We start from the raw sequence: 12,204 nt of genomic DNA on the forward strand, positions 1-12,204 counted from the left end.
TAGCTAGACACTATGGAGATACAGTGAGTGGATGAGAGAGGAAGAGAGAGATGACAAAATAGAGTAGGAAAAGGTACAACATGTCCTTGGTGGATCAGGAGAAAGAGAGAAGGGAAAGCAGAATTGGATGCCAGTAACTGATTTGAATGACAATACAAAAAATATTCTAAATGGTTTAGCCGTGAGGTATGCCAGGAGGTATGCAGACAAGCGCCTGCTGTTCTGAATTCCCATGGCCCGCAGGGAAGTCACTCTTCAGAAATGTCCCAAACAGTCTGTTTGTCTGGCACGCTTGCTCTCGACTCTCAGTCTGGGCCCTAGCTATGGATCCTTTGTCTCACTGTTTGTCTCTCTGTTAGCAGCTAATGCCACCACTCATTCATACCCCATTTCCTCACTTTCTTCCTTTTACCATTTCCTCTCCCCTTTCTCTCCTCCCTACCCATCTACCTCTCTATTTCTCTCTCTCGTCTTCCTGCTACCTTTGATTTCTGTTCAATTTAACCCCTTTTTTTTCTCCTCCCCAATATCGTGGTATCCAGTTGGTAGTTACAGTCTTGTCTCATCGCTGCAACTCCCGTACGGACTCAGGAGAGGCGAAAGTCAAGAGTCGTGCGTCCTCCGAAACACAACCCAACCAAGCCGCACGGCTTCTTGACACAATGCCCACTTAACCCGGAAGCCATCCGCACCAATGTGTCGCAGGAAACACCGTACACCTGGCGACCATGTCAGCTGCGACAGAGTCTGGACTCGAAACCAGGATCTCTAGTGGCACAGCTAGCACTGCAATGCAGTGTCTTAGACCGCTGCACCACTCGGGAGGCCCCTATCTTTGGTTTCTAACCCACTTCCTGTTCTCAAGTAACTGTGTTTGCAACTTTCATTTTCTGGCCATTTTGGTTTTACCAAAAGCTCTTAAAAGCCTCCTGTCTGTCACCCAACTGGACAAGTGCCTGCTGACCCAATTTTGGCCTCCTGCACTGTTGCTACGCCCCTCCAACTGACTTCACTGCTGGATATGAATATTGATTGCTAACACAAAGCTAAATCCCTGCACATGCAGCTTACTGGTGGCCCAGGGTGTGGCTGGCTGCAGGCTCAAGCATCTGGGGTCATCCAGTCAAGAACTAGCCAGGTCAAACCAGACTTAATGTTGCACTCACTATTGCTTCCAATGGTGAAGGCTGTGTTCAGTCTGGTTTTACCAGGCTACCAGTTTCCGCCAAGGTGCATGAAGGCTAATGAAGGCAGCTATGCCGAAACCTGTTTTTTTTTATAGTAAAGCAAGAGGATTTATAATTGTACTTCCATTTTCCTCCAAGAGAAAATCTTGTGCAGAAGTATTGTAGTCGATAGCTGGGGCCTCTCTGTCATCTTTGTTTTATAACAGAGGTAGGTAACCTTAAGCAAATGTGACTATGCATAGTTATTCCTGACCACTAAGGTTGGTTTGGGCTTCAGTCACAGATTTTAACTGTAGAAGGTGGCTTATCAGAATGCAGATGTGAATCTGATTATGTTTAAGTCAAACATTAGATCTGTTTGGGCTTCTTGTGGTCAATTTGCAGTCTATAAATTATTTGTAATTATGTTCCGGCCCCCCGACCATCCACTCCAGAAATAAAATCGTCCAGCGGCTGAATCTAGTTGATGATCCCTGGTTTACACTAAAAACGACAAGTAACTTCCATGACATTTCCCATGACAACGGCATGCATAATTCAGGGTATTTATTTTAGTTTTTTATGCATCTGCATCAGTGGCTTTTTGTGAATGCTGTATGTGGGTGTGTTTTTAGGAATGTTTGTAAGTGCATGAACATTCAGTATGCTAAGTGTTTATAGTGTAGTTCCTATACTTATTATCCATGATGCTGTGGAGTTTTACATAGAACTCACAGGAGAAAAGGAGAAACTCTCCAAAGCTCTTGAGGCCTCATTATAGCTGTGATCAGTGCAGCTGTACAGCAGTGTCTGTCAACCACACACATGCATACACGCACAGACACAGATACGCATACACACACTTCTGCCACCATGTCTGACAAAAACATCTCTCAGCCTCTCTTTACACAGAAACTTTCTCAGAATAGGCATCCCCCCCACACACACCCTCCGGTGGTTGCTGGCTTCTGGTTAAGGGCTGCTTGTGTGGAGATGGTGGAACACACATCCTGTTCTCATCCGCTCTGGGGTTCCTGGGCGAACTCTGAATTCCAATCAGCTCCATCTGACCAGCTCGATGGTAGAGGGGCCCCGCTGTTGCCAGGGCGACCCATAGGGAGGGAGGGAGGGATAGAGGGAGGGAGGGAGGGAGAGAGGGAGGGAGAGGGAGAGAGGGAGAGGGAGAGAGAGGGAGAGAGAGGGAGGGAGGGAGAGAATAAAAACCAAGTTTCCATAGTAGTAAACAGACATACAGTGGCAAGAAAAAGTATGTGAACCCTTTGGAATTACCTGGATTTCTGCATAAATTTGACAACAATAGATAAACTCAGTGTGCTTAAACTAATAACACAAATTATTGTATTTCTCTTGTCTATATTGAGTACATCATTTAAACATTCACAGTGTAGGTTGGGAAAAGTATATGAACTCCTACTGTAGGCTAATGACTTCTCCTAAAGCTAATTGGAGTCAGGAGTCAACTAACCTGGAGTCCAATCAATTTGATGAGATTGGAGATTTTGGTTAGAGCTGCCCTGCCCCATATAAAACACTCACAAAAGGTGAGTTTGCTATTCACAAGAAGCATTGCCTGATGCGAACCATGCCTCGCTCAAAAGAGATCTCAGAAGACCTGAGATTAAGAATTGTTGCCTTGCATAAAGCTGGAAAGGGTAACAAAAGTATCTCTAAAAGACAAATTGTCTATAAATTGAGAAATTTCAGCACTGTTGTTACAGGGCAGTTAACCCACTGTTCCTAGGCCATCATTGAAAATAACAATTTGTTCTTAACTGACTTGCCTAGTTAAATAAGGTCAAATAAATAAAACACTCCCTAGGAGTGGCTGTCTTGCAAAGATGACTGCAAGAGCACAGCGCAGAATGCTCAATGAGGTTAAGAAGAATCCTAGTGTCTGCTAGAGACTTACAGAAATCATTGGAAGATGCTAACATTTCTGTTGACGAGTCTACAATACGTAAAACACTAAACAAGAATGGTGTTCATGGGAGGACACCACGGAAGAAGCCACTGCGGTCCAAAAAAAACATTGCTGCACGTCTAAAGTTTGAAAAAATGCACCTGGATGTTCCACAGCACTACTGACAAAATATTCTGTGGACAGATGAAACTGAAGTTGGGTTGTTTGGATGGAACACACAACACTTTGTGTGGAGAAAAAAAGGCACAGCACACCAACATCAAAACCTCATCTCAACTGTAAACTATGGTTGAGGGAGCATCATGGTTTGGGGCTGCTTTGCTGCCTCAGGGCCTGGACAGCTTGCTTTCATCGACAGAAAAATGAATTCCCAAGTTCATCAAGACATTTTCCAGGAGAATGTAAGGCTATCTGTCCGCCAATTGAAGCTCTACAGAAGTTGAGTGATGCAACAGGATAACAACCTAAAAGACAGAAGTAAATCAACAACAGAATTGCTTGAACAGAAGAAAATGGAGTGGCCCAGTCAGTCCTGACCTCAACCCGATTGAGATGCTGTGGCATCCCAAGACTATTGTAGAACTGAAACAGTTTTGTAAAGAGGAATGGTCCAAAATTCCTCCTGAACGTTGCGCAGGTCTGATCCACAACTACAGAAAACGTTTGGTTGAGGATATTGCTGCCAAAAGAGGGTCAACCTGTTATTGAATCCAAGGGTTCACATCAGTTGAAGTCGGAAGTTTTACATACACCTTAGCCAAATACATTTAAATTCAGTTTTTCACAATTCCTGACATTTAATCCTAGTAAAAATTCCCCAGTCTTAGGTCAGTTAGGATCACCACTTTATTTTAAGAATGTGAAATGTCAGAATAATAGTAGAGAACAAATTATTTCAGCTTTTATTTCTTTCATCACATTCCCAGTGGGTCAGAAGTTTACATGCATTCAATTAGTATTTGGTAGCATTGCCTTGAAATTGTTTAACTTGGGTCGAACGTTTTGGGTAGCCTTCCACAAGCTTCCCACAATAAGTTGGGTGAATTTTGGCCCATTCCTCCTGACAGAGCTGGTGTAACTGAGTCAGGTTTGTAGGCCTCCTTGCTCGCACACGCTTTTTCAGTTCTGCCCACATTTTTTTTTATAGAATTGAGGTCAGGGCTTTGCGATGGCCACTCCAATGCCTTGACTTTGTTGTCCTTAAGCAATTTTGCCACAACTTTGGAAGTATGCTTGGGGTCATTGTCCATTTGGAAGAGCCATTTGCAGCCAAGCTTTAACTTCTTGACTGATGTCTTGAGATGTTGCATCAATATATCCACATAATGTTCCTTCCTCATGATGCCATCTATTTTGTGAAGTGCAGCAGTCCCTCCTGCAGCAAAGCACCCCCACAACATGATGCTGCCACCCCTGTGCTTCACGGTTGGGATTGTGTTCTTCGGCTTGCAAGCCTCCCCCTTTTTCCTCTAAACATAGCGATGGTCATTATGGACAAACAGTTATATATTTGTTTCATCAGACCAGAGGACGTTTCTCCAAAAAGTATGATCTTTGTCCCCATGTGCAGTTGCAAACCGTAGTCTGGATTTTTTTATGGCGGTTTTGGAGCAGTGGCTTCTACTTTGCTGAGTGGCCTTTTGTACCGGTTTCCTCCAGCATCTTCACAAGGTACTTTGCTGTTGTTCTGGGATTGATTTGCATTTTTCGCACTAAAGTACGTTAATCTCTAGGAGGCAGAAGGTGTCTCCTTCCTGAGCGGTATGACGGCTGCGTGGTCCCATGGTGTTGATACTTGCGTATTATTGTTTGTACAGATGAAAGTGGTACCTTCAGGCGTTTCGAAATTGCTCCCAAGGATGAACCAGACTTGTGGAGGTCTACACATTTTTTTTCTGAGGTCTTGATTGATTGATTTGATTTCTTTTCCCATGATGTCATGCAAAGAGAGACTGAGTTTGAAGGTAGGCCTGGAAATACAATTGACTCCAATTGACTCAAATGATGTGAATTAGCCTATCGGAAGCTTCTAAAGGTATGACATAATTTTCTGGAATTTTCCAAGCTGTTTAAAGGCACAGTCAACTTAGTGTATGTAAACTTCTGACCCACTGGAATTGTGATTAAGTGAAATAATCTGTCTGTTAACAATTGTTGGAAAACTTACTTGTCATGCACACAGTAGATGTCCTACCGACTTGCCAGAACTAGACATGAAAAAAAGACATGAAAAATTGTAATTGTTTGTGTGTTATTAGTTTAGGCAGACTGTGTTTGTCTATTGTTGTGACTTAGATGAAGATCAGGTCAAATGTTATGACCAATTTATGCAGAAATGCAGGTAATTCTAAAGGGTTCACATACTTTTTATTCCCACTGTAGTTTAAACATTGGCAACAAGACATAAAACCCATTACTTACTCAAAGATAGGCATTGTGCCTCTGTCAATCGGTCCCTTAGAAAATTTCACCATGAAACTGTTACAGTAGCGAGTGCAAACATTTTCAGACTAGTTTTTTTTGTACTGGTCCCCCATGGGAATTGTTCCCACAACCTTGGCATTGCAAGCACCATGCTCTACCAACTGAACCACACGGGACCAAGAAGGTGTTGCTCTCACTCAGGTTAGTCTTTGGACTCATTACAACATTGACTACAGTGTGTGTGCATGTTTGTGACTATAGGGTTGGTGAAGAGGCTCTCTCTCTCAGGTTACTCAGAGATTGAGTCAGTACTTAAGAGACTGTAAGTAAAAACGTAAGCAAGACTTGCCTGAGCCAGAACTACACTAATTATTGCCCCATTCTAATAGATTACTTAACTTCTATGGGCTACGTAGCGTCCCACCTGCGGGACACAGCCAGTGAAATATCAGGGCGGCAAATTCAAAAACAACAAAATGTCATAATTCAACTTTCTCAAACATACAACTATTTTACACCATTTTAAAGATACACTTCTCCTTGATGTAACCACATTGTCCGATTTCAAACAGGCTTTACAGCGGAAGCAAAACATTAGATTATGTTAGGAGAGTACATAGACAAAAATAATCACACAGCCATTTTCCAAGCAAGGACATGTGTCAATAAAACCCAAAACACAGCTAAATGAAGCACTAACCTTTGACGATCTTCATCAGATGACACTCCTAGGACATTATGTTACACAATACATGTATGTTTTGTTCGATAAAGTTCATATTTATATCCAAAAACAGCATTTTACATTGGCGCGTGATGTTCAGAAAATGTATTCCCACCAAAACGGCCGGTGAATGTGCACATCAATTTACAGAAATACTGATCATAAACATTGACAAAATATACAACAATTATTTAAAGAATTATAGATAGACTACCCCTGGATGCAACCGCTGTGTCAGATTTTAAAATAGCTTTACGGAGAAAGCACATTTTTCAATTTTCTGAGTACACAGCTCAGCAATCACGGTGAGCTATTCAGACACCCGCCAAGTTCGGGGCAACCTAAACTTAGAATTAGTATTAGAAATATTCTCTAACCTTTGCTGATCTTCGTCAGAATGCACTCCCAGGACTGCTACTTCCACAAGAAATTTTGTTTTTGTTCGAAATAATCCATATTTATGTACAAATACCTCCGTTTTGTTTGTGCGTTCAGATCACTTATCCAAAGGCATAATGCACGAGCACGGAACGAGAGACAAAGTCAAAATGATCCATTACCGTACTTAGAAGCATGTCAAATGCTGTTTAAAATCAATTTGTATGGTATTTTTCTCAGAAAATTGTGATAATATTCCAACCGAACAATAGCATATTCATTCAAGAAGAAAAAGAAGGAACGGCGTGCTCGCGTGACCGCGCATATCCAATCCCTTTGTTGACCAGGCAGACCACTCAGTAACTGAGCTCCTATTATCTGCCCAGTGACAGGAGAATGCTCAAACCACTTTCTGAAGGCTGTTGACAGCCAATGGAAGCCTTAGGAAGTGCAACGTCACCCCACAGACACTGTAGCTTCGATAGAGAATCAAAAGAAGAACTACAATTCTGACTTTCCACTTCCTGCTTGGATTTTTCTCAGGTTTTTGCCTGCCATATGAGTTCTGTTATACTCACAGACACCATTCAAACAATTTTAGAAACTTTAGTTTTATAAACTTCAGCTGGCCGCCCGGCCAAACTGAGCAATCAGTGGGGAGAAGGGCCTTGGTCAAGGAGGTCACTCTGATAGAGCTCCAAAGTTCCTCTGTGGAGATGGGAGAACCTTCCAGAAGGACAACCATCTCTGCAGCACTCTGCCAATCAGGCCTTTATGGTAGAGTGGCCAGATAGAAGCCACTCCTCAGTAAAAGAAGCATGACAGCCTGCTTGGATTTTGCCAAAAGGCACCGAAAGGACACTCGAACCATGAGAAACAAGATTCTCTGGTCTGATGAAATGAAGACTGAACTCTTTGGCCTGAATGCCAAGCATCACGTCTGGAGGAAACCTGGCACCGTCCCTACGGTGTAGCATGGTGGTGGCAGCATCATGCTGTGGGGATGTTTTTCAGCTGCATGTACTGGGAGACTAGTCTGGTTTGAGGGAAAGATGTATTGAGCAAAGTATAGAGAGATCCTTGATGAAAACCTGCTCCAGAGTGCTCTGGACCTCAGACTGGGGCAAAGGACAACAAGCCAAGACAACGCAGGAGTTGGCTTCTGGACAAGTCTCTGAATGTCCTTGAGTGGGCCAGCTAGAGCCCGGACTTGAACCTCTTGAGAGACCTGAAAACAGCTGTGCAGCAATGCTCCCCATCCAACTTGACAGAACTTGAGAGGATCTACAGTCGTGGCCAAAAGTTTTGAGAATGACACAAATATTAATTTCCACAAAGTTTGCTGCTTCAGTGTCTTTAGATATTTTTGTCAGATGTTACTATGGAATACTGAAGTATAATTACAAGCATTTCAAGTGTCAAAGGCTTTTATTGACAATTACATGAAGTTGATGCAAAGAGTCAATATTTGCAGTATTGACCCTTCTTTTTCAAGACGTCTGCAATCCACCCTGGCATGCTGTCAATTAACTTCTGGGCCACATCCTGACTGATGGCAGCCCATTCTTGCATAATCAATGCTTGGAGTTTGTCAGAATTTGTGGGTTTTTGTTTGTCCACCCGCCTCTTGAGGGTTAAGTTCTCAATGGGATTAAGGTCTGGGGAGTTTCCTGGCCATGGACCCAAAATATCGATGTTTTGTTCCCCGAGCCACTTAGTTATCACTTGCCTTATGACAAGGTGCTCCAACATGCTGGGAAAGGCATTGTTCATCACCAAACTGTTCCTGGATGGTTGGGAGAAGTTCTCTGAGGATGCGTTGGTACCATTCTTTATTCATGGTTGTGTTCTTAGGCAAAATTGTGAGTGAGCCCACTCCCTTGGCTGAGAAGCAACCCCACACATGAATGGTCTCAGGATGCTTTGCTGTTGGCATGACACAGGACTGATGGTAGCGCTCACCTTGTCTTCTCCGGACAAGCTGATGGTCTTGAGATAGATGTTTTTCAGTCTCTCGGTCCCAGCTTTGATGCACCTGTACCTGTAAATACAGGTCTGCCAAGCTTGTAGCGTCACAGCTAAGAAGACTGGAGGCTGTAATCGCTGCCAAAGGTGCTTCAACAAAGTACTGAGTAAAGGGTCTGAATACTTATGTAAATGTCATATTTCGTTTTTTTATTTTTAATAAATTATCAAACATTTCTAAACCTGTTTTTGCTTTGTCATTATGGGGTATTGTGTGTAGCTTGATGAGGGGGGAAAATGATTTAATCAATTTTCGAATAATGCTGTAACGTAACAAAACGTGGGAAAAGTAGAGGCCTGAACACTTTTCGAATGCACTGTACTTCTACTACAATAAGTGTTTTCAAGTTTGTCACCTACAGTCTACAAACACCAATATTGAACATGATTGGACAGTCAAACAGTAAAGAGTACTCTGTACTGTACATCATAGAGATCAACATACTATTTTTTTTTTCTCCATGCAATTATTTTATTTTTATTAGAATACACAAACAAAAACAGCAGATATAGTTTTATATAACAATATCATTTTCCCAACAGAGGCAATGTAAAATGAGTGGTAGCAGCAAGCCAAGTGAAGAATTACTTTTATATCAAATTATACTGAACATAGCCACAGTAATGGAATACTTTATTCAGATTTGTTCCTATTATAATACCTTGTAGTGCTTAATATTCTACACAGTGAAGCGGTAACTGACTGGTTTCAGTGTCTATATCAACATCAATCCAACTATATTTCTGTTACTCATTTTCAGTGACTCACAATACACAATGCTATGCACTGTTCATGAATAATTTGACCCTTAAATTCACTGATTGTATTTATAACTAGCTAACATATTGCACCGCCTATGTTAATCTACTATAGTTATCATAGAAATGACATAGAATAGTTTTCCTTTATCAGAATACCAAATATTCCATCACATATGTTTGTTGCTCTTATCTATCCATCTCTTAAAAAGTATATTTTCAGAAAAGGTCTCCCTCTCTCTGTGTCCTTAACCTCACCTTTCTCCTCACATCCATAGCCACACCTCAAAACTAGGTAGCACTTTATTTCGCACCACTATTTAAGGTATGGTAACTGCTCGGCCTCTGACCACAAGGTGCTACAGAGGGTAGTGCATATGGCCCAGTACATCAAGCTTCCTGCCATCCTGGACCTCCTACACCAGGCGGTGTCAGACGAAGGTCCTAAAAATTGCCAAAGACTCCAGCCACCCTCGTCATTGACTATTCTCTCTGCTATCGCACGGCAAGCGGTACGGAGCTCCAAGTCTAGGTCCAAAAGGCTTCTTGTTAAGAATAACAGCTTCTACCCCCAAGCCATAAGGCTGCCGAACAGCTAACCTGTACCCCCACACATTGACTTGGTACCGGTACCCCCTGTATAAAGCCTCGTTATTGTTATTTTATTGTTGCTCTTTTATTTTTAACTTTGGTTTATTTAGTAAATATTTTCTTAACTCTTATTTTTCTTAACTGCATTGTTGGTTAAGGGCTTGTAAGTAAGCATTTCACGGTAAGGTCTACACTTGTTGTATTTGGCGCATGTGACAAATATAATCTGATTTGATTTTGAATAGCAGTTAAACGTGTACTGTCAAATAAAGTGCCAGCCGAAGCTTAGATCCAGGCTGGTGCCACAGCTGTCAGTCACTTTTTAAACTGGGTCACATGCTTAGTCCAAATGTAGGTCAGTGGTGTTGTGTGTTTTCCTAAACGCGCTGGGTAGAACATGGTGTAGAATGTAGCATAAGCCGTTGCAGTAGGATTACAGTAACTTCAACTTCCTCATCTGACTGACTGTATGTGGCAAGGCCCCAAGAAACGTGAACAGGGGAAAAAAATTGAAATACTTTGATCAAGTCCATCCATTTTACAAGGTTAACCAGTTTTCCTGCTTTTCAGCACATATTTTTGACAGCCTTTCATCTTCTCACTTTAGGCAGGGAATTATGCTTTTTGATGGAATACAACCTTCTGTTTCATTATGTGTTTTCATACCGCACGTGTTCTTCATTTGTTTGTTGAAGGCAGTTTTTAGAAGGCCTAATCTACCTGTTAGTAAGGCTTTCAACCCATCAGTATTGAAGGAATGAGGTGAATAACAATGGAAAGGAAATTTTCTAATAAAATGAATAAGATTTCCCTGCTCTCTCCCTGTCCCTCTCAGAGGTGTCCCCGGTGCTGGCGGGCTTCCTGGGCGCCGGGGTCCTGGTGGTCTCGGTCACAGTGGCCGTCTTCCTCTGGACCTGCTGCCAGCGTCGCTACCGCCAGATGACGGGCAGCTACAAGCTCCAATCGGGACCCTGCGACCCGTCCGTGGACCCGCCCTACAAGTTTATCCACATGCTCAAGGGAATCAGCATCTACCCGGAGACACTCAGTAACAAGAAGATCGTCCGCGTGGGTCGACGCCCGGGCTCCTCGGGAAATGGCGGCGGATCCGGCGTCGAGTGGGGTCGTAATGGCGAGCGAGGAAGAGGGGGAGGAAGGGTGATGCTGGTGGACGCTGACCCAGAAACGGGCCTGCTCAACGGCTCCACCCACCTGCAGATGAGTCACCTGCTGCCTCCTGCTGGACAGCCCAGGATAGAGCGGGCGCTGCCCATCCGAGCCGACTACTGCTGCCTGGAGAGCAGCTCTGGAGGTAACAGCAGTAGCAGTAGCTGTGATGCCAGCAAGACAGCCTCGCCCTTTACCCCGTGCCAGGGGGAGGGCACCACCACGCCGCACGCTGCCCTAGGTACCCTCAGCCTGTCCGTGGACTACAACTTCCCCAAGAAGGCGCTGGTGGTGACCATTGTTGGCGCCCAGGGTCTGCCGGCCGTGGACGAGCAGGCAGGTAGCTCGGACCCCTACGTGAAGATGACCATACTGCCAGAAAAGAAGCATCGGGTCAAGGTGAGTCTGGTTCCTCTGGAGGTTTCTTCCTACCTACAGGGTTGATCCTTGATTTGCTTTGTTGGGTTTAGGGTTTAGGTATTTGGGGTTGCGGTCCCAATTAGCCTAATACTTTTATTATTGAATTATTTTAATTTTCATTATTACAGGATTAGATAAAAATAATAACATTCTTTTTTTTTTAAGTATGCAAACATGATTGGGGCCCTGGGCAAGAAAAGTTTGAAGACCCCTGCATTATCCCTCTCATTTTGCATTGTAAAAGAGTTGTGTCACTGTAACTGTTACTGTAAGTGTAACTGTTTAAATGCTATTGTCACAATAGCAACCAGACTGCAATATGTTGCTCTACAGACCCGCGTCCTGAGGAAGACCTTGGAGCCAGTGTTTGACGAGACGTTTACGTTCTACGGCGTGGCCTACAGCACACTGCCCGACCTCACACTGCACTTCCTGGTGCTCAGCTTTGACCGCTTCGCCCGTGATGATGTCATCGGGGAGGCGGCAGTGCCTCTGGCCGGGGTGGACCCCAGCACGGGACGAGTTCACATCACCCAACAGATCAGCAAGAGACACATCCAGGTGAGGAAGGGAAAGGGAAGGATGGAGGGAGGAGAGAAGGAATTACT

The 12,204-nt window shown here is 43.6% G+C and overlaps 1 protein-coding gene across 1 annotated transcript in view; it reads left to right on the plus strand.

The window, feature by feature from the left end:
• syt11a (synaptotagmin XIa) overlaps positions 1 to 12,204 on the plus strand; it is a 28,027-nt gene that overhangs the window by 7,129 nt on the left and 8,694 nt on the right. Inside the window, exons 2-3 of the mRNA XM_014177169.2 lie at positions 10,845 to 11,575; positions 11,930 to 12,157. Of these exons, the coding sequence (XP_014032644.1) occupies positions 10,845 to 11,575; positions 11,930 to 12,157 (959 nt within the window). The remainder of the gene's footprint in view (positions 1 to 10,844; positions 11,576 to 11,929; positions 12,158 to 12,204) is intronic.

The sequence above is a fragment of the Salmo salar genome, chromosome ssa27, assembly GCF_905237065.1.
Source record: "Salmo salar chromosome ssa27, Ssal_v3.1, whole genome shotgun sequence".
In the NCBI taxonomy this organism is placed as follows: Eukaryota; Metazoa; Chordata; class Actinopteri; order Salmoniformes; family Salmonidae; genus Salmo; species Salmo salar.